This window comes from Convolutriloba macropyga, chromosome 1 (assembly GCF_964194025.1).
Source record: "Convolutriloba macropyga chromosome 1, txConMacr16.3, whole genome shotgun sequence".
NCBI classification, from domain to species: domain Eukaryota; kingdom Metazoa; phylum Xenacoelomorpha; order Acoela; family Convolutidae; genus Convolutriloba; species Convolutriloba macropyga.
In genome coordinates, this window is record NC_134468.1 from 64785425 (window position 1) to 64812058 (window position 26634).

Here is a 26634-nt window from a genome sequence, read left to right on the forward strand (position 1 = left end):
GACATCGAAGTGAACAATGCAATGGTTCAACTTGTAAGAAATGCAAACAAAAGCACAACAGTTTTTTGCATTTGGAAGCCAATAACAACTCGAGGACAGCTTCAACAGCGCCAACGGTTACAACAAGAAGCACGTCACCACAAGAAGCAAGCAATCGAGCAGCAAAAACAGTCAACAAAAACAAAGAAAAATTTACAGCCGCAGCACAGTCACAGAATGAAGAAGAAGAAGAAGAAGAAGAAGAAGTATTTCTTCCCACCGCAATCGTTTCAGTTGACAACAACGGAAAAACAACTGATATTAGAGAACTGATATTAGAGACTCAGGATCCCAAAGCAACCTCATCACGGAAGATGCAGCACAACACCTTGGTTGAAAAAAAAACCGACGGCCGAGTTTTTGGACTCGGAGTTCAAGAAGCCAACAACAGCAAAGGATCAGTAAACTTGATTCTGAAAACGAAGGACGAAGACTTCATCAACGTCAGAGCAACCGCTTTAGCCATATTGACCAGCAATCTGCCTTCACATCATGTGAATGTCAGCGGTTGGACAAAACTTCAGAACCTCAGTCTTGCGGACCCAAACTTCAATCAGCCATTCACCGTTGACCTGATAATTGGAGCAAGACACTATGAAGAACTGATTATTGGGGACAACAGAATCAAGGAGCCTCAAAAATCAACTACCTACCGCCTATCTTGTTTTGGTTGGCTCTTGATGAGACGTGAGAGCCAACTTGAAAAGAAGAATACTCAACTTGAGTCTTTTTTCATTTGTTCAGAACCAGACAATTTACAGCGATTCTGGGAAATTTAAGAAATTCCGACAACAACACAGTGGAGATCAGAAGAACAGAAATGCGAAGATCACTTCAAAAATACCACTTGACGCAACTCAGAGGGAAGATTTGTTGTGAAACTCTTTCAAAGAAGACTCCAAACCCCTGGGTGACTCGTACCATCAAGTGAAAAGAAGACTACGGAGCCTCATCTTCCCACTGGAGAAACAACCTGATGTATACAACAGATATAGCCTGTTCATTCAGGAATTCATTCAACTTGGACACATGGAAGAAGTTCCCAGAAACAAAATTCATATGCCTGCCACAAATTGTTTCTACTTGCCACATCATTGTGTCATCAAGGACGCCAGCAGCACAACTAAACTCAGAGTCGTATTTGATGCTTCAGCTAAGTCAGCCAGTGGAGTATCTTTAAATGACCGTCTCTTGGTTGGACCTCACCTGCAAAAGGATCTGTTTGGAATTCTGATTTGCTTTTGTTTAAGTAGCACTATCTGCCGACATTAAAAAGATGTACCGACAAGTTCAGTTTGACGATGAAGAGAACGATTTTTAGAGGTTTTTGTGGAAAAATCTAAATGACACAGAGGTGACCTATGGAATAGCATCATCTTCCTACCACTCAAATAGACCTCTCAAAGCCTTAGCAGACAGTTGCACCAACAGCAACCTCCGCCTTGCAATCAATAACGACATGCATGTGGACGATTTGCTAATATGAACCTCAGATGTTGAGCACGCCACTCAATTACAGGACGAAGTTATCGCAACACTGAAAACAACTTGTTTTGATATATGAAAATAGACATCAAGTGTTTCGTCACTTGTTGAGCGATTGCCTTCCAGTTTTCGCGAAACTTCAGACGAAATGATAATCAACAGCAACGAGTACACAGTCAAAACCATTGGAATAAAGTGGAGCCCTGTTCCAGATTATTTCACCTTCACAGTTTGCCTGGACAAGGAATTATCCACTACAAAGAGGAAAATTTTACCGGAAGTCACAAAGTTGTTTGACCCTTTCGGAACAACAATTCAGTCGAAATCCCTCTTGCAAATACTTTGGATAGACAAGTTGACCAGGGACGAAAACCTGTTGTTAAATATCCTAGAAACAATACGGAAGATTTCGACTTTAGCTCAAAGAATTGGAGAAGACCAAATTTGAACGACGAGTTTTTGCAGCACCTTTTTTGTCATCTTTGGCGCTTCATGTGTTTTGTGACGCCTCATCCACAGCCTATGCCGCAGTTGTCTACGTGCAAGAACAAATGGACGACCGAGTGCACACACAAATGCTGACAGCCAAAACACGCGTTGCCCCAAACAAAACTTTGTGTCCCAGGTTTAGAATTCTGTGCAGCACCTCTTGGAGCACAATTGTCTCAAGCAGTGAGAGAAGCCAAATTGGTGTTTGTCATCAACTTTCCCCATCAAATCTCCGCTCAGCGAGAATAGCTCTTTACAGCATCATCCAACAGCTCTTTTTGCCGGAATTCAGGTATATAAAAGAATCAACAACACCAGAAGACTCAACTTCAAACCTACCAGTTGAACCATCAAGCAAGCGTATCAAGAAAAACAGTCATCTACTCAGCCTCTCCCCATTCTTCGACGGAGATAACAACGTCATGCCAGCAGAACAAATAGTTGAGTCTTTTGCCTTCCAATTCACTGGGATGGACTATTGCGTACCGTTTTATACCAAAGTTTCTTCACAGAAACTGCAAAAATCATACACAGCTATATTCATTTGTTTCACCACAAAGGCGATACACTTAGAGCCAGTGCAAAATCTAACCAGAGAAGATTGCCTCGATACCCTCAAGAGATTTACCCCAAGACGCGGTACTCCGCAAGCATTTTACAGTGACAGTTCAACAACGTTCTTTGGAGTCCGAGGAGAACTCGAATTCAGACGACTTCTTCGAGATGAAGAGTTCAAGGATCTCATTAACAATTTTGCGAGCCAAAACCACATCGATTGGTTTACAATACCACACAGGACGCCACATTTTGGAGGACTGTGGGAAGTAGCTGTTAAATCTATGAAGCGCCATCTTTTACAGAACGGTTGGATCGACTAAGTTATCAACCAGTGCTTTCACAACTCTCCTGACACAAATTGAGGCTATCCTAAATTCTCGTCCTCTAACAGCACCATCAACCGACATCAATGATCCCCTAGCTTTAACCGCAGGTTATTTCATCATCGGAAGACCCATCACAGCTATACCCGAGCCATTTTCACCAAAGAACAACACCTTGTCACGACATTGGAGGAATATAGACAAAATGATTCGTCAGTTCTGGAAGAAATGGAGTGTCGAATACATATCATCATTGCAGCAGCGGAAAAAAATGGAGGACTGAAAATGTACAACCAGCAGTGGACGATATTGTGATCATCAAAGAAGACAACACTCCCCCAATGTGCTGGCCGCTTGCTTGTATAATACAGACATTCGACGGTAATGACAACATTGTTCGTGTTGTTCAAGTGAAAACACAAACTGGAGTTTACATCAGACCAGTCAATCGCCTCATACCCCTTCATCGAGAAGAACCAGAAGATTGTGGAGCAGTATAGAGGATTAAACTTTGAGAAACAACCGAAGATTCTCAATTGGTTTGATCACACCTTCGACAATATATACCTAATCAGTTTTGTATGAAATTGATAACATTTCTGCCGATTTTCACAAAAACCAAGGAGTCAGTTTCAACTAAATCATCTTTTTTGTACCCTCAACTGTACTCGCAAGATAATAACAAAGGAAGCCCACAGATGTCACAATTGAACGAGTTCAAGGAGGCCGGGAAATGTTTAAGGTCAAAAGAACTTTCAAGGTCTCAACAAAATTGTAACCAACAATTACCACGTGCCCTAACAAAGTCACAAGAAATGTAACTTTCAAAACAACAAGTTTGTTTCCGTTTGGATTCAAAAAGCTATACATAAGCGAAAAAAGCGTTGAAGCAGAGCTTCATTAGTAATTGAATATATTGAAATGAACTTGTATTCATTTATATATATATATATATATATATATATATATATATATTGCCAGAAATGCATACATTTTTCCCATTACGCATATATCTTACCAGAAATATGTGTAAAGTGGAAAAATTTTGCTCCAGCCTTAAAAAATCTGTAGAATACAAACTTATCTTCGAGTTGAAACCTGTAGAATACCAAAACTCTCCTTGAAGTGGTGAAAAAGAGTGACTAGATAGCTTCTGAGACTCAGACGGCGGCTATTAGTATATAAAATTGCATTGCTTATGACGACACATAGTTTTATGGGAATTTGTAAACTCGTATCCACTTTATTAACAATATTATTTTAGGATAGGAGATGCACTCAGTTTTTTACGTTATCCTGTCTATTCTGTCCAAGTTTAAACTGCACTTTGTGTCTGTGGATCCTATATTCCCAGATCTGATGTTAATTCTGCAAGTAATTGCAAAATCTCACAAAATCAACAGCAGCATGCAAGAATTTTACAAGAATTCTATTAAAGTAAAGGCACTAATCCTATCGTAGTCCTGGCAAAAGACACCAAAAACTCTTAGCAAGATTAACATGTTTATTCAAAAATTGTGCTAGATCTTGCATGATTGACATCGGATCTCGATTAGAATGATTAATTACTTGATCAAGACGTTGCAATGAATGGTATGATAATGCACATAGCAGTCAGAATATGGCTGATAATAAACTGCCTTTCTCCTTGAGAACATTGGCTATATGTTTCTGCTTCCTGTATGCAAGTGTCCGTTGTTTCTGCTGTTGATGCGTGCTCTCCAAGACATTCTTGAGTAACAGAATTCTTGCAGCACTCAACAGCCTCAGTTGTACAAGTGCAAAATTCTTCCACTGAAATAAAACTTACAGATAAATAAAACTGTTCGCTGACATTGAACTAAAAGGTTACTCCTCATTCCCATTATACCCCCCCCCATCATTAGTGAGGACGTAACATAGACCTCACCCCTCCCCCAGTTACCGCGTCTGATTACTATACTGGTGAGCTATGATTGCGTGGCGGGCATTATAGTAGGAGGATCTAAAAGAAACGGATCATTTCCCAGGTTTAGGTACAGACTTATGAAAAGGCAATGCTCGACCAAAATGTACAATGAAAAGACCGTACTCGACTCATTTGAGCTATGAAAAGACTTTACCTGGACTTTAAGACACGCTGGACTTTAGCTCGACAGAGATTTTTCACAAAAAACTTTAGCTCGACCGAAAAGTTTACGAAAGATTTAAGCTCGACTCAAAACTTTTTAGAAGACTTTAGCTCTATCCAAAATTAGAGCTGGATTTTAGCTCGACCTAACGTTTGCAAAAAACACTACACTTAAAAATTCAGCTGGAACAAAATTTGCGCGCAAGATAGATAATTTGCAGAGAGATATAATGAAAGGCGTGAGTTTCTTGTGAAATCGTCTCTCCGATAGAATCTAATTTCATATTTGCTGAAATGAAGCATCTTTAATTCACACCCTTGTTTTCTCACACCTTTGTTTTTGAGAGAGTATAAATTAAGGTGGACGAATAAAAGATAACACTCTTTTTTCCACCCTTAATCTGAGTATCAATTTTTTTACACTCTTACACCCTTATTTTTGAGAGAGCGGAATACCCAACCTAGGTTTGTGAACGCTTGCTAATCTATTTTCAAACTATACGTGAAATTTTACAAAAAAATCAGTTCGGTGCAAGTGAAACTTGAAAGTGTTCAAGGAGACCAAATTTGTGCAAATATAAAAAAATTTCTTTTAATATTTTTTTCTATATGATCGAGCAAAAAATCGACCCTCCAACCTAGGTTTCCGGGAGTTCGCGAAATTTCAAATGTGTTGCAAGATGTGTTGGAGAGTTTGTTGCTTTCTTACACACGAAAGAATAATGCTGCTTATACAAAAAATTAATTTTCCCTCGTGATGAATGGATTCAAATCTTGCAAGAACTTTGCAAGATGATTCAAAGCTTGAAAGATTCTTGCAAGAATCTCGCAAGATATTTATTAAGGCAAAAAAATCAATCGGGGTACAAACGTTCTGGGAAATATCTTTGAAGCAAACTATTGTTTATTAAACAAACTACAAAACCTGGTTCAATGAAAAAAAATTTAGCCCGGATTCAAAATCTTGCAAGAATCTTGCAGGAATCTTGCAAGTTTTTGAATTCTGGAAAATTTATACGTGTATAAATGTCAGATGAAACTAATTGAAAACCAAATGAAATGACAGATATCAGTATTCTTGATCAGCAAAACTGAACCTTAATGAATTTTTTTGTACACAACTTTTGATTGTGAAATCTTGCAAGAATCTTCTTGTAAGTGGCGTGATAGCCGAATGGCAAGGTGTGTGGTTCACAGGCCGATGATTGAGAGATCAATCCTCTGCCTCCGTGAAGCTGACTGTGGGAGGATGAGCTCTCATTTAACCATAGCTTCAGGTTGACCATTGCCTGACCAATGTTGGCTGCAATATTGGTACCACATGAAAGTTTCAGACGCAAAAAAAAGTGGCTATAGTCACCAAAAAAAGAGCTATTCTGCTCATAAAAAGATCAATTTGAAATGTGGGGAATAATAGGAAAAAGCAGCTGAGAACAGGCCGCTGTGGCCGAATGCGGTTCCGCTGCGCAGGAACGACAATTATTATTTTTATCATTATTATTAAGTTTCTTGCATGATATGGAATTAAAGTACAACTTTCCGACAAATAACTAGAGACAACTCGAGGCAACCAAATCCGTCTTTTTAAAGTTCCATTTACTTAATAAAAGACGAAAACACTTTCAATATTTTCACATTTTTTCAAACGAACTATTTTTAGAGAAATAAACAGTTGGAGTTTTTTGTTACTGATCCTGTCGGTAACTTAGCATGTTTTTGTTGTCGTAAACAATTCCAATAATGGGAGTTCTAGTTATCTTCCTATTGAGATTTATTTGAGTCTATATGATGCCTTCCGTTGATAGCTATTGGTGTTAATGTCCAGTTGATAGCTATTAGTTTTTTCAATCAAAAAATATCGGTGTGTTTTTGAAGTTTCATTTTTTGTCTTTGTTTCATTCGATTTAGAGTTTAGTCTTTATGTAACAAAATCAACCTCAGTTTTCTGGTAAATCAAACATCAACTCCAATTTTGATCTTATGCTAAGTAATGTTTCTTTTTAAGGACAAAAGGAAACAACAGTCGGAGTTTTTTATAACTGATACTTCGCATGTACCACAACAAACTAATTGTACGAAAAACGATATATAATTGTTCTTCGACCAATCTTTATTTCATCACATTGAAAGAAAGATTTGTTTAAAAAATGGCATTTCGTTGGTTTATGGCGCTTCCAATAATTCTTTGTTCGAATTCTTTTTTGTCAAATCACACAAAACCTCCCGGCCTCCAGGACGAGGTGGGAATTTTTTCTTCACTTCGCAGTGGAGGTCTTGGGTGTTCAATAACCATAACCACTGACTGGACTTGAATTGCATTCAGAAATTTCCGTTTGGCACCATTTTTAATCTGTTAAGTCGTTTTGTTTATTTTTGCGAGAATTTGTGGTCTCCCAATAGCCCAAAACTCGGGCGTTTGCATGATGTGTTTGACGATTTTTCTAAAACTACTGTACCAAGTTCAATGGGCATTGTTTTGTTTTACTAGCACTAAACCCTCCTTGTTTGCAGTGTTTAGTCGGTTTCCCGAATCGGCCTAATCGAGTTAATAATTGTTAAATTCGTAAAAGTACAAGTAAAAACTATTTTTTTGGGAGCACACTTGTTGTTTCTGATGATTTTTCCTGAAATACTCTGCCAATTCGGCCGGGCATAGACGCGATTTCCTAATTTTAAGTTTATAAAAGTCTGCGTTTTAATTCTAAAATGTCCCGCTGAGAAGAGTATTAAGTTGTGGCTTTTAAAATTCAAAAAAAGGTGGCTTTAAGCTTTTTTCAATACTGATGGAGTTTGTTTTCCATCGAAATTGGGCTATTGTTGCTTGCAAATTGTGTTATATAGGTATTGTTTGGTTTGATGAAGTTTTTAGAATCCATAGTTTCTGAGAATTCAGCTTTTTTTTATTTGCGAAATCATGAAATTCTTGTTTGAGTTGTTTTTTTAATCAAAAACACACAAACACCCTGGCCTTTAAGGCGAGGTGGGGAATTTTTTCCCTTTCGCAGTGGAGATCTTCGGTTTTCGGTAACTACTGAGTGATCTTGAATTGCGTTCAGAATTGTGCGCTTGGCACCGTTTTTAGTGGTTTTGCATACTTCTGCCAAAAGTTGGTGTCTCCCAATAGCCCAAAAACCGGAGAACGCTTCATGTGTTTGAAGATTTCTCCAAAACTACTGTACCAGATTGGACGGGCATTGTCGTGTTTTGTTGACTCCAAATATTCATGTTTTGCAGTGTTTAGTTGGGTTCTCATATTGGCCTAATCAAAAATTTATGAAGATTTAAATTTGAAAAAAATTGAAAACATTATTTTTTGGGGGCACGCTTATTGATTCTGATAATTTTTCCTGAAGTGCTTTATCATTTTGACTGGGCATAATCGCGTTTTGTTAATTGTAATTTTCCCGAAGGACTGCAGTCTTCAGTTGGTGTCTGCTCAGAACGTTATTCAGCTGTTATATTTCAAAATTTAAAAACTAATGATGTTTTAAATGTTTTCCGTTCTGATGTAGTTTTTCTTCCAAATTGGGTTATTGTTGCTTGCTAATTGGGTTTTTTAGGCAGTGTTTAGTTGATTTCTCTTATTGGCATAATCGAAAATTTTTAAAGTTTGAATTTGGAAAAAGTCGAATTTTCAGGCTGTTCGGGATGACCCAAATTTCGGTACAATAAAACACTGGATTTAACCAACAAATGTTAGTGTTTTAGAAACCTCACTTAGTGGGGAGTGTCCCCATTTATATTTTATATAGTATTTTATGTTCCTCAGATATAGAACTTTGGCTCTAAAGTCTTCAGATATTCAGATATTGAACTTATTGAGCTTATTTGGTCATTTGGTAGGGTACCTATTTTTTCCTATAACATCTTCTAGAGTGCACCGATTGTGCTCATTTTTCAATATGATGCGTATCTCAAGCAGAACTATATGCGGTACTAAAGGGGTGATTTTTAATTCGCCGTTTAAGAGAAATTGGCCAGTAAACTTGTCCTCGGTTTTAGCCCAAGAAGCGGTCTTGAATTGCGTTCAGAATTGTGCGCGTGGCACCGTTTTTAGTGGTTTTGCATACATCTGCCAAAAGTTGGTGTCTCCCAATAGCCCAAAAATCGGAGAACGCATAATGTGTTTGAAGATTTCTCCAAAACTACTGTACCAAATTGGACCGGCATTGTCGTGTTTTGTTGACTCCAAATATTCATGTTTTGCAGTGTTTAGTTGGGTTCTCAAATTGGCCTAATCAAAAATTTATTAAGATTTAAATTTGAAAAAAAATTGAACAAATTATTTTTTGGGGGCACGCTTATTGATTCTGACAATTTTTCCTGAAGTGCTTTACAAATTTGACCGGGCATAGTCGCGTTTTGTTAATTGTAGTTTCTCCGAAGTACTGCAGTCTTCAGCTGGTGTCTAAATTGGTCTGCTCAGAACGTTCTTCAGCTGTAATAATGAAAAATTTAAAAACTAATGATGTTTTAAACGTTTTCCGTTCTGATGTAGTTTCTCTTCCAAATTGGGTTATTGTTGCTTGCAAATTTGGTTTTTTAGGCAGTGTTTAGTTGATTTCTCATATTGGCATAATCAAGAATTTTTTAAGGTTTGAATTTGGAAAAAGTCGAATTTTCAGGCTATTCGGGATGACCCAAACTTCGGTACAAAAAAACACTGGATTTAACCAACAAATGTTACAGTTTTAGAAACCTCACTTAGTGGGGAGTGTCCCCATTTATATTATATATAGTATTTTATGTTACTCAGATATTGAACTTTGGCTCTAAAGTCTTCAGATATTCAGATATTGATCTTATTGAGCTTATTTGGTCATTTGGTAGGGTACCTGTTTTTTGCTATAACATCCTCTAGAGTGCACCAATTGTGCTCATTTTTCAATATGATGCGTATCTCAAGCAGAACTATAAGCGGTACTAAAGGGGTAATTTTTTTTTCACCGTTTAAGAGAAATTGGCCAGTAAACTTTCCTCGATTTTAGCCCCAGAAGCGGTCTTGAAAAGCGTTCAGAATTGTGCGCCTGGCACCGTTTTTAGTGGTTTTGCATACATCTGCCAAAAGTTGGTGTCTCCCAATAGCCCAAAAATCGGAGAACGCATCATTTGTTTGAAGATTTCTCCAAAACTACTGTACCAAATTGGACAGACATTGTCGTATTTGTCGACTCCAAATATTCATGTTTTGCAGTGTTTAGTTGGGTTCTCAAATTGGCCTAATCAAAAATTTATTAAGATTTAAGTTTGAAAAAAATTGAAAAAATTATTTTTTGGGGGAACGCTTATTGTTTCTGACGATTTTCCATGAAATGTTTTACCAATTTGACCGGGCATAGTCGCGTTTTGTTAATTGTAGTTTTTCCGAAGTACTGCAGTCTTCAGTTGGTGTCTAAATTGGTCTGCTCAGAACGTTATTCAGCTGTAATATTTAAAAATTTAAAAACTAATGATGTTTTAAACGTTTTCCGTTCTGATGTAGTTTCTCTTCCAAATTGGGTTATTGTTGCTTGCAAATTGGGTTTTTTAGGCAGTGTTTAGTTGATTTCTCATATTGGCATAATCAAAAACTTTTTAAGGTTTAAATTTGGAAAAAGTCGAACTTTCAGGCTATTCGGGATGAAAACACACCAAGCACCCTGGCATTTAGGGCGAGGTGAGAATGTTTTCCCATTTCGCAGTGGAGGTGTTGGGTTTTCAGTAGCTATTGAGTGAACTTGAATCGCGTTCAGATTTGTCTACGCGGCACCGTTTTTAGTCGTTTTGCAAGACTTTGCGAGAAATTGGGCTCTTGCACTAGATGAAAAAAGGGGTACGGTTCATGTCATCGCTGATTTCTCCAAAACTACTGTTTAAATATTTACGGGCATAGACGCGTTTTGTTGACACTGAACTCTTCTTGCGTGCATTGTTTAGTTGATTTCTCAAATTGGCATAATCAAGAATTTTTTAAGGTTTGAATTTGGAAAAAGTCGAATTTTCAGGCTATTCGGGATGACCCAAACTTCGGTACAAAAAAACACTGGATTTAACCAACAAATGTTACAGTTTTAGAAACCTCACTTAGTGGGGAGTGTCCCCATTTATATTATATATAGTATTTTATGTTACTCAGATATTGAACTTTGGCTCTAAAGTCTTCAGATATTCAGATATTGATCTTATTGAGCTTATTTGGTCATTTGGTAGGGTACCTGTTTTTTGCTATAACATCCTCTAGAGTGCACCAATTGTGCTCATTTTTCAATATGATGCGTATCTCAAGCAGAACTATAAGCGGTACTAAAGGGGTAATTTTTTTTTCACCGTTTAAGAGAAATTGGCCAGTAAACTTGTCCTCGATTTTAGCCCCAGAAACGGATGACGCCAATCCATCACCACTTTTTGAAGCTTTGAGTTTTGTTACCCCGGGTGACATAATTGCTGTTTAAAAATGCCCACGCAGATTCAGAAAATGTATACTTTATATAGCGTTTTCTGAGGTTTTGGAGTTCAATTTTAGCTCTGAAAGTTGTGTTTCTCTCGTCTAGGGTCATTTGATGCGGTACCTTATTGCTATAACTCCTTGAAGAATGCACCAATGGAACTCATTTTTCAAATATGATGCGTATCTCAAGCAGTGCTAAAAACTATAATAAGGGCGTTTGTTTTTGTTTAGCCGTCTTTGAGAAATTGGCCAGAAAACTTGACCTCAGTTTGACCCCCTGAGGAGAGGAACACTACCTTGAATACGATATTAATCTTTGATTTGTGTGATTTCGACGTTGAATTTTAGTGTTCCAGTTTTCTGTGTTAGTGACGAGTATGTCCATAAATATTTATTATACATTACTCTGAAATTAGTGTGTATTTTGTCGAAACGTCAGTCGCTTTAGGTCAATTTTGGAATTTATTACCGTACTTTGTTTTGAGAATAACTTGTCATTAAGGGATCCGATTTTCGATCTGTTTATTGAATTGAACTCGGCTTGAGCCCTACTTTAATTCCTGTGAATGGGGTTACTTTTATTTCAGCCGATTTCGAGAATTTCGCCCCGATGTATAAGGTCGTTTCGCCTACATTGTGACCGGTGCGTTACACGTTTCTACTTTGAGACTTTTGTTATATCAGATTGATTGTAAAGGAACAAAAATTACAGCGGATTCACCAACACACAAGCACCGTGACACGTGAGTTAAAACCTCAATTAAAACCTCACAGTAAAAAATGTGCATATTTTAGCCTATTTTTTACAAATTGCGATTAGAGAATTTTAAATGTAGGTCTTTTAATCGGGTCAAGAAAAAGTTCAAATCAAACCGAACTCGGTATGAAGTATAGTATCCCGTGTGTATCTAGAGTGTAAAACAAAAAGAGTTTTTGGTATAGCTTGTCTAGGAAAAAAAGTTAATTTATCATACGAAAATTTGCGATTATTTCAAATGTAGTATTATTCCTTGGACCGAGAAGTTATCCAAATCGAACCAAACTCGGTATGGAGTAAACCGAGTGTACTTGGAGTTTTTAACAAAAAAATTTCTACTATAGCTTGCCTAGGAAAAAAGTTAGCTTCTCATACGGAAAATTCCGGTTACTTCAAATATTTAATTTTTAAATAGTATTTTTCATTGTGTCAACGAGTCATTCAAATCGAACCGCACTCGGCATGGAGTATCCCATGTGTATCTAGAGTTTAAAACAGACAGAAGTTTTGCTATAGCTTGTCTAGGAAAAATGTTAATATTTCATACGGAAATTCACGATGATTTCGAATAAATTTCGATTATAGAATTTTAAAACTTGGGCTTTTTCATTGGGTCAAGGAGTTGTTCAAAACAAACCAAATTTGTTCAGGAGTATCCCATGTGTATCGTGTATCTAGATTAAAAAACAAAAAAAGAGTTTTTGCTATAGCTTGCCTAGAAAAAGTTACCTTTTCATACGGAAATTTGCGATTATTTCGAATATTTTATTTTTAAATATAGAATTTATCATTGATTCAAGAAGTTATTCAAGACACACCAAACTTGGCATGAAGTATCTCACGTGTATCTAGAGTGCGAAGGGAAAAAAAATTTGCTATAGCTTACCTCAGTGAAAAGTTAGTATTACATAGGGAATTTTCCTATTATTTCCAATTAAATTTGAATAAGTAGTTTTTCAAATAGGTCGTTCTCATTGGTTCGAAAAATTGTTCAAATTAAACTGAACTTGCAATAAAGTATCACCTATGTAGGTAGAATGTAGGACGAAAAGAATTTTAGCACTAGCTTGCCTAGAAAAAAGTTAGCTTTTCATACGAAATTTGCGACTTTTTCGAACATTTAGTTTTTAAATATAGTATTTTTCATTGGGTCAAGGAGTCATTCAAATGGAACTACACTCCGCATGGAGTATCCCAGGTGTATCTAGAATGTAAAACAAAATCAGTTTTGCTATAGCTTGCCTAGATAAAAGTTAGCTTTTCGTACGAAGTTGTCGATTTTTTTCGAATATTTAATTTTTAAAACTAGTATTTATCATTGAGTCAAGAAGTTGTTCAAATCATACCAAACTCGGCAAGGAGTATCCCAAGTGTACCTAGAGCGTAAAACAAAATGAATTTTTGCTAAAACTTGCTTAGAAAAAAAGTTAGCGTTTAATACGAAATATGCGATTATTTCAAATATTTTATTTTTAAACATAGTATTTTTCATTGTGTCAAGAATTTATTCAAATCGAAACACACTCGGCACAGAGTATCCCAGGTGTACCTAGAATGTAAAACAAAAACAATTTTGCGATAGTTTGTCCAGGAAAAAAGTTAGTGCTTCATACGGAGAACTAAGAGGTTCGCGAATATGGAATTTTAAAAGCAGGTCTTTTTCATTTGCTCAAGAAGTTGTTCAAATTGAACTAAACTCGGCATAGAGTATCCTCTGTGTAGGTACAGTGTACGGAAGAAGAAATTTTTTCTCTAGCTTGCCTAGGAAAAAAGTTAGTATTTCATACGGAAATTTCCCATTATTTCCGAGTCATATGTGAGTGAGAAGATAAGTAGTGAAGACATTCTCAGGCCTAAGTTTTGTATTAAAGAAGATGTAGCAACAGTTAGACTTTTTATAAACACAGATGGTACTGCTGTTTCCAAATCACCCCCCCCCCCTATCGACATGGTCACTCTTTTTAGCAGTGGCAGACCTTCCTCCAAATAAAAGGCAATCGTTCGAAAATACTGTGCTAGGTTGCCGCTTTGTAGGGTCCGGCCATCTTGATTTCGATGCCCTCCTGTCTCAAATAGAACAAGAGTTATCAGTCTCTGTCTGAGTCAATTGTCTTTAATGGGAAACAGATTAAAGTTGTCTTCAAACCTATACTCTTTATCGCAGATTTGATTGGCAAATCCAAAGTTTTGAAGATGAAACAGTGCAATGGGTTTTACTGGAGCTCACCGTTACCCGCACGGAGAATCTTTCACTATGAGATCTTACGACTCCCACTTGGTAAACCTTTCGGAGTTAGAATAAGGCAGCATTGATGAATTCAAACCGAAATACGGCAGGAATGCTGACTGCGATCTCCGAACACACGCTGCAAAAGAAAGGGGCAAGATTTTGAGTGTCTTATCCAATCAGCCCCTTTCATCGCCAATGGATCCAATGCATCAACTATTTCTTGGTGTTACCACAGAACGTTTTGGTTAATTTTACGATAAATGTTTTCCTCTGGTAAAAAAGAGCTTTTTATTCTATTTGTCGCCAATAGTTTTGCCTCCATTTTTTCCACGGCGAAGACAGATCTATTGACGAATTAGACCTCAAAAAGCTTGTCTTCGCCATTCGACAACTGTTCGATACAACTGAGCTTCCCAATTTCTGTGACATCCTTTTAAACCAATTTTGCAGATGCACGGCCGATAAAACAGAACGCATGGATTCAATCGATTTTCACCTGTTGAGGCACCTGGCATGGCAAGTAAAAATTATTGGCCCACTTTTTCGCTACATCAGCATCCATGTTCGAATCAGCCAACAGATAACAGATTATTGATTGCTCCCTTAACAGGTACTGAAAATCAATGCCAGTTGTTGGTCAGAAGGTTTATTCGCGCGAAAATGCTTGCAAAAATGAATATTCAAGATGACTGCTTCACTTCCTCAATAAAAGGTTTCCAGGAAAATAAAACGTTTGATGAAAAAAAATCGTTTCTTGAAAGACAGGAAATAAAAAGATTTCTAGACAAAAATCCTTCATCCCAGTTTTGTAAACCATTTCCTGGTATCGTTGGCTTAGGAACGCGGTTCAGCTGCTGACAACTTTGTTGCCGTAAAGCTGGAAAATCTCATCGTTGGCGAAATCTTGTTCTTTTATAGAATTGACGCAAAGGGATGTCTTATTCGAAGACTGGAGATACTAAGAAAACTTAGGCTTGTCAAAACTGATGTTGCCAATGAGTTGCCATTCGGTTTCCTTGTGCGTGATCAAAAGGAAGATGTTGAAGTATTATTCCTATTTCGCTTTAATGATTCTGTTTATCTGATATCAATCCACAAGCATTATGAGCACAACAACGTCAACTTCACGATAGACTAATTTTTAGCTGTTCTATTCTCATTTCTGCAATCTGGCCAATCTCATTTCAAATTTTGATCCTTTAAATTTACTACAAGTTTTTTAATCGGAGTTTTCCATAAGTGAAGAATAGTGCAATCCTAGACTAGCCATGAGTTTTGCAATTTCGTCAAATGTTTCTCTAACGTCGTTTCGTATTTCTAAAATATGATTTGACCCTATGAGTTGAGTTGTCGAATGTTGCTCATACTATTTTCGTAGTATCTTTTTTTCAAAGGGGTTGTAATAATCTGAAATTTAGAAGTATAGAGTTGACCGAATCAAACCAAATCGGTATGGAGTATTCCATGTGTACCTAGAGTGTAAAAAAATAGAGTTTTTGATAGAGCTTGACAAGAAAAAAAATTAATTTTTCATACAGAAATTTGCGAGATTCGCAAATAAAGAGTTTCAAAAACAGGTCTTTTTCACTGCGTCAAAAAATTGTTCAAATTGAACCAAACTCGTCATAGAGTATCCTCTGTGTAGGTACAGTGTAGGTCTTTTTCATCGGGTCAAGGAGTTGTTCAAATCAAGTCAAACTCGGTATGAAGTATCCCCTGTGTACCCAGAGCCTAAAACAATAGAAATTTCGCTATAGCTTGCCTGGGAAAAAGTTATTATTTCATACGGAAAATTGCGTTTATTTCGGATATTTGATTTTTAAATATAGTATTTTTCATTGTGTCAAGAAGTTATTCAAATCTAACCAAATTCGGCATGGATTATCCCATGTGTACCTAGAGTGTAAAACAAGAAGAGTTTTTGGTATAGCTTGTCTAGGAAAAAAAATAATTTTTCATACAAAAAAATTTTCGATTATTTCGAATAACTTGCGATTAGTGAATTTTAAAAATAGGTCTCTTTCATCGGGTCAAGGAATTGTCCAAGTCAAACCAAACTCGGTAAGAAGTATCCCTTGTGTAATTGGAGTGTAAATCCAAAACATTTTTTGGTATAGCTTGCCTAGGAAAAAAGTTAGGTTTAGGTTTTCAAATTAGAATTTTGCGAATTTCGCGAATAACGAATTTTAAAAATAGGTCTCTTTCATCGGGTCAAGAACTTGTCCAAACTAAACCAAACCTAGGTTTGGAGTATCCTCTGTGTACCTAGAGTGTAAAACAAAAAGATTTTTGGAATAGTTTGTCGAGGAAAAAAGTTAGTTTTCATACGGAAATTTGCGATTATTTCGAATAACTTGCGATTAGTGAATTTCAAAAATAGGTCTTTTTCATCGGGTCAAGGAGTTGTCCAAATTAAATTTAACTCGGTATGGAGTATCCCTTGTGTAATTGAAAGGTAAAGCCAAAAGAATTTTTGGTATAGCTGGCCTAGGAAAAGAGTTGGGTTTTCATACAGAATTTTTCATAAGGAAATTTGCGAATTCATAAGGAAATTTGCGAATTTCGTGAATAACGAGTTTTAAAAATGGGTCTCTTTCATCGGGTCAAGGAATTGTCCAAATCAAACCAAACTCGGTAAGAAGTATCCCTTGTGTAATTGGAGTGTAAATCCAAAACAATTTTTGGTATAGCTTGCCTAGGAAAAAAGTTAGGTTTAGGTTTTCAAACAGAATTTTGCGAATTTCGCGAATAACGAATTTTAAAAATAGGTCTCTTTCATCGGGTCAAGAACTTGTCTAAACTAAACCAAACCTAGGTTTGGAGTATCCTCTGTGTACTTAGAGTGTAAAACGAAAAGAATTTTTGGTATAGTTTGTCTAGGAAAAAAGTTAGTTTTTCATACGGAAATTTGCGGTTATTTCAAATAACTTGCGATTAGTAAATTTCAAAAACAGGTCTTTTTCATCGGGTCAAGGAGTTGTCCAAATCACACCAAAATTTGTAGACAGTATCCCCTATGTTCGTAGAGTGTAGAACGAAAAAGAATTTTTGCTATAGCTTGTGTACGAAAAAAATAGTTGTTCATACAGAAATTTGCTATTGTTTCGAATAAATTGCGATTTTTGAATTTTAAAAAAAGGGCTTGAGAGATAGAGCTTGAAAGAGCTAGAGTGTAAAACAGAAATAATTTTTGGTAAAGCTTGTCTAGGAAAAAAAGTCAGGTTTTCATACAGAAATTTGCGAATTTCGCGAATAACGAATTTTAAAATTAGGTCTTTTTCATCGGGTCAAAGACTTGTACAAATCAAACCAAAGGAGTTGTTGAATGTTGCTCAAACTATTCTCGTAGTATCTGCTATTCAGTTTGATTGTAATAAACAGGCAATTTTTGCTTTGGGGTCATTACTTGAAAAAGTGGAAGATTAGAAAAGAAAAGTTCGGAAACGCAGAAAAGTTGTCTGTTTTTATGTAAAATTTCTTGGTATTTCTCGACTATTGGGTCTACGTGGTTCAAAATGATATAATAAACGTTTTGCAGTCTAAATTTGGCCATGGTGTAAAGAAATTCAAGATTAAAGATAAATGAAGTCTAGTTTTGCAATTTCGTCAGATGTTTCTCTAAAGTCGCTTCGTATTTCAAAAAGATGATGTTACTCTACAGTCAAAGAGTGGTTGATTGATGCTCATTCTATTTTCCTAGTATCCACTATTCAATTCGATTGTAATCAACTGGCAATTATTGCTTTGGGGTCAATGATTAGAAAAAAAAAGTTCGGAAACGCAAAAAAATTCGTCTGTTTTTTATGTAAATTGTCTTGTCATTTTTCAACTACTGGGTCTAGTTGGTTCAAAGTGATATAACAAACGTGTGGCAAGTTTACGTTGGCCATGATGTAAAGAAAACCAAGATTTGTGTTATATGAAGTCAAGTTTTGCAGTTTCGTCAGATGTTTCTCTAAAGTCGTTTTGTATTTCAAATTTATTATGTTATGCTATGAGTCAAGGAGTTCTTGTTGCTCATTCTTTTTTCGTAGTATCTACTATTCAATTACATTGTAATGAGCTGGCTCTTTTTGCTTCGGGGTCAATGCTTGAAAAATTGGAAGATTAGAAAAGGAAATTTCGGAAACGCAAAAAAATTCATCTGCTTTTTAAGTAAAATGTCTTCTTTTTTCTCAACTATTGGGCCTAAGCGACTCAAACTGATAAAACAAACGTGTGACAGTCTGAAATTGGCCATTATAAAAAGCAATTGAAGAGTAGTGATATATGAAATCAAGTTATGCAATTTCGTCAGATGGTTCTCTAAAGTCGTTTCGTATTTCAAAAATGTGATGTTACTCTATGGGTCAAGGAGTTCTTGAATGTTGCTCATTCTACTTTCGTTGTATCTACTATTCAATTACATTGTAATGAGCTGGCACTTTTTGCTTCGCGGTCAATGCTTGAAAAATTGGAAGATTAGGAAAGAAAAGTTCAAAAACGCAAAAAAATTTGTCTGTTTTTTAAGTTATATGTCTTCTTATTTCTCAACTATTGGCTCTAAGCGACTCAAACTGATAAAACAAACGTGTCAAGTCTGAAATTCGCCATTATGAAAAGAAATTCAAGAGTAGTGAAATATGAAATCAAGTTATGCAATTTTGTCAGATGTTTCTCTAAAGTCGTTTCGTGTTTCAAAAATTTGATGTTACTCTATGGGTCATGGAGTTGTTGAATGTTGCTCAAACTAATTTTGTAGTATCCACTACTCAATTCGATTGTAATAAACTGGCAATTTTTGCTTTGGGGTCAATACTTGAAAAATTGAAACATTAGAGAAGAAAATTTCGGAAACGCAAAAAAATTCGTCTGATTTTCATGTAAATTGTCTTGTTATTTCTCAACTCTTGGGTCTAGGTGGTTCAAAGTGATATAACAAACGTGTGGCAGGTTTACATTGAGCATGATGCAAAAAATCAAGATTAGAGATATATGAAGTCAAGTTTTGCAATTTCGTGAGATGTTTCTCTAAAGTCGTTTCGTATTTCAAAAATATGATGTTACTCTATGGGTCAGGGAATTGTTGAATGTCGCTCATACTATTTTCGTAGTATCCACTGCTCAATTTGACTGTAATAAACTGGCATTTTTTGCTTTGGGGTCAATACTTGAAAAATTGAAACATTAAAAAAAAGTTCGGAAAAGCAAAAAAAATTCGTCTGTTTTTCATGTAAATTGTCTTGTTATTTCTCAACTCTTGGGTCTAGGTGGTTCAAAGTGATATAACAAACGTGTGGCAGGTTTACATTGAGCATGATGCAAAAAATCAAGATTAGAGATATATGAAGTCAAGTTTTGCAATTTCGTGAGATGTTTCTCTAAAGTCGTTTCGTATTTCAAAAATATGATGTTACTCTATGGGTCAAGGAGTTGTTGAATGTTGGTCATATCATTTTCGTAGTATCCACTGCACAATTCGGTTGTAATAAACAGGCAATTTTTGCTTTTGGGTCAATACTTGAAAAATTGAAACATTATAGAAGAAAAGATTCCCAAGTATTGGGTCTAGGTGGTTCAAAGTGATATAACAAACGTGTGGCAGGCCTACATTGAGCATGATGTAAAAAACTCAAGATTAGTGATATAAGAAGTCAAATATCAAGTTTTGCAATTTCGTCAGATGTTTCTCTAAAGTCGTTTCGTATTTCAAAAATATGATTTTACTCTATGAGTCAAGGAGTTGTTGAATGGTGCTCATACCAATTTTGTAGTATCCACTACTCAATTCATTTGTAATAATCTGGCAACTTTTGCTTTGGGGCCAATACTTGAAAAATTGAAACATTAGAGAAGAAAATTTCGGAAACGCAAAAAAAGTCGTCTCCTTTCATGTAAATTGTCTTGTTATTACTCAACTATTGGGTCTAGGTGGTTCAAAGTGATATAACAAACGAACTTGTGGCAGGCTTACGTTGGCCATGATGTAAAGAAAATCAAGATTAGTGAAATATGAAGTCAAGTTTTGCAATTTCGTCAGATGTTTCTCTAAAGTCGTTTCGTATTTCAAAAATATGATGTTACTCTATGGGTCAAGGAGTTGTTGAATGTCGCTAATACTATTTTCGTAGTATCCACTACTCAATTTGACAGTAACAAACTGGCAGTTTTTGCTGTGGGGTCAATACTTGAAAAATTGAAACATTAAAGAAAAGTTCGGCAAAGCAAAAAAATTCGTCTGATTTTCATGTAAATTGTCTTGTTATTTCTCAACTTTTGGGTCTAGGTGGTTCAAAGTGATATAACAAACGAACTTGTGGCAGGCTTACGTTGGCCATGATGTAAAGTAAATCAAGGTTAGTGAAATATGAAGTCAAGTTTTGCCATTTTGTCAGATGTTTATCTAAAGTCGTTTCGTATTTCAAAAATGTGATGTTACTCTATGGGTCAAGGAGTTGTTGAATGTTGCTCACACTAATTTTGTAGTATCCACTACTCAATTCGATTGTAATAAACTGGCAATTTTGCTTTGGGGTCAATACTTGAAAAATTGAAACATTAGAGAAGAAAATTTCGGAAACGCAAAAAAGTGGTCTCTTTTTCATGTAAATTGTCTTGTTATTTCTCAACTATTGGGTCTAGGTGGTTCAAAGTGATATAACAAACGAACTTGTGGCAGGCTTACGTTGGCCATGATGTAAAGAAAATCAAGATTAGTGAAATATGAAGTCAAGTTTTGCCATTTCGTCAGATGTTTATCTAAATTCGTTTCGTATTTCAAAAATGTGATATTACTCTATGGGTCAAGGAGTTGTTGAATGTTGCTCATACTAATTTTTGTAGTATCAAGTACTCAATTTGATTGTAATAAACTAGCAGTTTTTGCTTTAGGGTCAATACTTGAAAAAATGGAAGAATAGAAAAGAAAAGTTTGAAAACGCAAAAAATTCGTCCGTTTTTTATGTAAATTGTCTTCTTATTTCTCAACTGTTGGGTCCAGGTGACTCAAAGTGATAAAACAGACGTGTGGCAGTCTAAAATTGGCCATTATAAAAAGAAAATCAAGATTAGTGATATATGGAGTCAAGTTTTGCAATTTCGTCAGATGTTTCTCTAAAGTAGTTTCGTATTTCAAAAATATGATGTTTTTCTATGGGTCAAGGAGTTGTTGAATGTTGCTCATACTATTTTCGTAGTATCCACTACTCATTCTGATTGTAACAAATTGGCAATTTTTGCTATGGGGTCAATACTTGAAAAATTGAAACATTAGAGAAGAAAAGTTCGGAAACGCAAAAAAGTTGTCTGTTTTTCATGTAAATTGTCTTGTTATTTCACAACTATTGGATCTAGGTGACTCAAAGTGATAAAACAAACGTGCGGCAGTCTAAAATTGGCCATTTTAAAAAGAAAATCAAGATTAGTGATATATGGAGTCAAGTTTTGCAATTTCGTGAGATGTTTCTCTAAAGTCGTTTCGTATTTCAAAAATATGATGTTACTCTATGGGTCAAGGAGTTGTTGAATGTCGCTCATACTATTTTCGTAGTATCCACTACTCAATTCAATTGTAAAAAACTGGCAATTTTTGCTTTGGGGTCAATACTTGCAAAAATTGAAACGTTAGAGAGGAAAAGTTCGGAAACGCAAAAAAATTCGTCTGTTTTTTAAGTAAAATGTCTTCTTATTTCTCATGAATGGTTGTAGGCGAGTCAAAGTGATAAAACAAACATGTGGCAGCCTACAATTGGCCATTATAAAAAGAATTTAAAGATTAGTGATATATGAAATCAAGTTATGCAATTTCGTCAGATGTTTCTCTAAAGTCGTTCCGTATTTCAAAAGTATGATGTTACACTACGGGTCAAGGAGTTGTTGAATGTCTCTCATAATATTTTCGTAGTATCCACTACTTAATTTGACTGTAATAAACTGGCAATTTTTGCTTTAGGATCAATACTTGAAAAATTGAAACAATAAAGAAAAGTTCGGGAAAGCAAAAAAATTCGTCTGTTTTTCATGTAAATTGTCTTGTTATTTCTCAACTCTTGGGTCTAGGTGGTTCAAAGTGATATAACAAGTGTGTGAAAGGCTTACATTGAGCGTGATGTAAAAAAATCAAGATTAGTGATATATGAAGTCAAGTTTTGCAATTTCGTCAGATGTTTCTCTAAAGTCGTTTCGTACTTCAAAAATATCATGTTACTCTATGGGTCAATGAGTTTTTGAATGTTGCTCATACTATTTTCGTAGTATCCACTACTCAAATCAATTGTAATAAACTGGCAATTTTTGCTTTGGGGTCAATACTTTAAAAATTGAAACGTTAGAGAAGAAAAGTTTGATACGCAAAAAAAATTCGTCTGTTTTTTAAATAAAATGTCTTCTTATTTGTCAACTAATGGGTGTAGGCGACTCAAAGTAATAAAACAAACATGTGGCAGCCTAAAATTGGCCATTATAAAAAGGAATTAAAGATTAGTGATATATGAAATCAAGTTATGCATTTTCGTCAGATGTTTCTCTAAAGTCGTTTCGTATTTCAAAATTATGATGTTACTCTATGGGTCAAGGAGTTGTTGAATAACGCTCATACTATTTTCGTAGTATCCACTACTCAATTCAATTGAAATAAACTGGCAAGTTTTGCGTTGGGGTCAATACTTGAAAAATAGAAACATTAGAGAAGAAAAGTTCGGTAACGCAAAAAAAGTCGTCTGTTTTTCATGTAAATTGTCTTGTTATTTCTCAACTCTTGGGTCTAGGTGCTTCAAAGTGATATAACAAATGTGTGGCAGGCTTACATTGGCAATCATGTAAAAAATCAAGATTAGTGATATATGAAATCAAGTTTTGTAATTTCGTCAGATGTTTCTCTAAAGTCGTTTCGTATTTCAAAAATATGATGTTATTCTATGGTTCAAGGAGTTCTTGAATGTTGCTCTTTCTATTTTCGTAGTATCTACAATTCAATTATATTCTGATGAGCTGGCAATTTTCGCTTTTGGTTCAATACTTGAAAAATTGGAAGATTAGTAAAGAAAAATTCAGAAAAGTAAAAAATTCGTCTGTTTTTTATGTAAAAAGTCTTGTTATTTCTCGACTAATTGGTCAAGGTGGTTCAAAGTGATATAATAAACGTTAGGCAAGCTTACGTCGGCCGGGATGTAAAGAAGTTCGAGATCAGTAATGTATGCAGTCAAGTTTTGCAATTTCGTCAGATGTTTCTCTAAAGTCGTTTCAAATTTCAAAATGTGATGTTACTCTATGGTTCAAGGAGTTCTTGAATATTGCTCATACCATTTTCGTAGTATCCACTACTCAATTCAATTGTAATAAACAAGCATTTTTTGCTTTGGGGTCAATACTTTAAAAATTGAAACGTTAGAGAAGAAAAGTTCGGCAAACGCAAAAAATTTCGTCTGTTTTTTATGTAAAATGTCTTCTTATTTCTCATGAATGGGTGTAGGCCACTCAAAGTGATAAAACAAACATGTGTCAGCCTAAAATTGGCCATTATAAAAAGAAATTAAAGATTAGTGATATATGAAATCAAGTTATGCAATTTCGTCAGATGTTTCTCTAAAGTCGTTTCGTATTTCAAAAATATGATGTTACTCTATGAGTCAAGGAATTGTTGAATGTTGCTTATACTATTTTCGTAGTATCTACTTCTCAGTTCAATTGTAATAAACTGGCAAGTTTTGCTTTGGGGTCAATACTTGAAAAATAGAAACATTAGAGAAGAAAAGTTCGGAAACGCAAAAAAAATTCATCTGTTTTTCATGTAAATTGTCTTGTTGATTCTCAACTATTGGGTCTAGGTGTTTCAAAGTTGTATAACATACGTGTGGCAGGCTTGCATTGGCAATCATGTAAAAAAATCAAGATTAGTGATATATGAAATCAATTTTTGTAATTTCGTCAGATGTTTCTCTAAAGTCGTTTCGTATTTCAAAAATATGATGTTATTCTATGGTTCAAGGAGTTCTTGAGTATTGCTCTTTCTATTTTCGTAGTATCTACTATTCAATTTTATTGTAATGAGCTGGCAATTTTCGCTTTGGGTTCAATACTTGAAAAATTGGAAGATTAGTAAAGAAAAGTTCGGAAACGCAAAAAATTCGTCTGTTTTTTATGTAACATGTCTTGTTATTTCTCGACTAATTGGTAAAGGTGGTTCAAAGTGATATAACAAACGTTAGGCAAGCTTACGTCGGCCATGATGTAAAGAAGTTCGAGATCAGTGATGTATGCAGTCAAGTTTTGTAATTTCGTGAGATGTTTCTATAAATTCGTTTCGTATTTCAAAAAAATGATGTTACTCTATGGTTCAAGGAGTTGTTGAATGTCGCTCATAATGTTTTCGTAGTATCCACTAATCAATTTGACTGTAATAAACTGCCAATTTTTGCTTTAGGATCAATACTTGAAAAATTGAAACAATAAAGAAAAGTTCGGAAAACCAAAAAAATTCGTCTGTTTTTCATGTAAATTGTCTTGTTATTTCACAACTATTGGATCTAGGTGACTCAAAGTGATAAAAGAAACGTGCGGTAGTCTGAAATTGACCATTATAAAATGAAATTGAAGATTAATGATATATGAAATCAAGTTACGCAATTTCGTCAGATGTTTCTCTAAAGTCTTTATGTATTACAAAAATATGATGTTACTCTATGAGTCAAGAAATTGTTGAATGTTGCTCATACTATTTTCGTAGTATCTACTACTCAATTCAATTCTAATAAACTGGCAAGTTTTGCTTTGGGATCAGTACTTGAAAAATAGAAACATTAGAGAAGAAAAGTTCGGAAACGCAAAAAAATTCATCTGTTTTTCATGTAAATTGTCTTGTTGATTCTCAACTATTGGGTCTAGGTGGTTCAAAGTTGTATAACAAACGTGTGGCAGGTTTGCACTGGCAATCATATAAAGAAAATCAAGATTAGTGATATATGAAATCAAGTTTTGTAATTTCGTCAGATGTTTCTATAAATTCGTTTCGTACTTCAAAAAAATGATGTTACTCTATGGTTCAAGGAGTTGTTGAATGTCGTTCATAATGTTTTCGTAGTATCCACTAATCAATTTGACTGTAATAAACTGCCAATTTTTGCTTTAGGATCAATACTTGAAAAATTGAAACAATAAAGAAAAGTTCGGAAAAGCAAAAAACTTCGTCTGTTTTTCATGTAAATTGTCTTGTTATTTCACAACTATTGGATCTAGGTGACTCAAAGTGATAAAAGAAACGTGCGGTAGTCTGAAATTGACCATTATAAAATGAAATTGAAGATTAATGATATATGAAATCAAGTTACGCAATTTCGTCAGATGTTTCTCTAAAGTCGTTTCGTATTACAAAAATATGATGTTACTCTATGAGTCAAGGAATTGTTGAATGTTGCTCATACTATTTTCGTAGTATCCACTACTCAATTCAATTCTAATAAACTGGCAAGTTTTGCTTTGGGATCAGTACTTGAAAAATAGAAACATTAGTGAAGAAAAGTTCGGAAACGCAAAAAAATTCATCTGTTTTTCATGTAAATTGTCTTGTTGATTCTCAACTATTGGGTCTAGGTGGTTCAAAGTTGTATAACAAACGTGTGGCAGGCTTGCACTGGCAATGATATAAAGAAAATCAAGATTAGTGATATATGAAATCAAGTTTTGTAATTTCGTCAGATGTTTATCTAAAGTCGTTCCGTATTTCAAAAATATGATGTTATTCTATGGTTCAAGGAGTTCTTGAATGTTACTCTTTCTATTTTCGTAGTGTCTACTATTCAATTATATTGTAATGAGCTGGCAATTTTCGCTTTGGGTTCAATACTTGAAAAATTGGAAGATTAGTAACGAAAAGTTGGGAAACGCAAAAAATTCGTCTGTTTTTTATGTAACATGTCTTGTTATTTCTCGACTAATGGGTCAAGGTGATTCAAAGTGATATAACAAACGTTAGGCAGGCTTACGTCGGCCATGATGTAAAGAAGTTGGAGATCACTGTTGTATGCAGTCAAGTTTTGCAATTTCGTCAGATGTTTCTCCAAAGTCGTTTCAAATTTCAAAATGTGATGTTACTCTAGGGTTCAAGGAGTTCTTGAATATTGCTCTTTCTATTTTCGTAGTATCTACTATTCAAATATATTGTAATGAGCTGGCATTTTTTGCTTTGGGGTCAATACTTGAAAAATTGGAAGATTAGAAAAGAAAATGTTGGAAACGCAAAAA

General features: G+C 35.2%; 3 protein-coding genes across 4 annotated transcripts in view; 1 reads left to right on the top strand and 2 right to left on the bottom strand.

Annotated features, from left to right (window-relative positions):
* Positions 1 to 26634, bottom strand: part of LOC142350648 (uncharacterized) — a 626363-nt gene that overhangs the window by 73966 nt on the left and 525763 nt on the right. The window lies entirely within an intron of this gene.
* LOC142341676 (splicing factor 3B subunit 2-like) overlaps positions 1 to 26634 on the top strand; it is a 542910-nt gene that overhangs the window by 43901 nt on the left and 472375 nt on the right. The gene's annotated exons all lie outside the window — the stretch shown is intronic.
* The window catches only part of LOC142350625 (uncharacterized), a 72810-nt gene that overhangs the window by 4142 nt on the left and 42034 nt on the right, over positions 1 to 26634 (bottom strand). For both annotated transcript variants that reach the window (XM_075402539.1, XM_075402531.1), the window contains one exon: positions 4464 to 4688. In XM_075402539.1, coding sequence (XP_075258654.1) covers positions 4509 to 4688 — 180 coding nt within the window. In that variant the 3' untranslated portion in view covers positions 4464 to 4508. The remainder of the gene's footprint in view (positions 1 to 4463; positions 4689 to 26634) is intronic.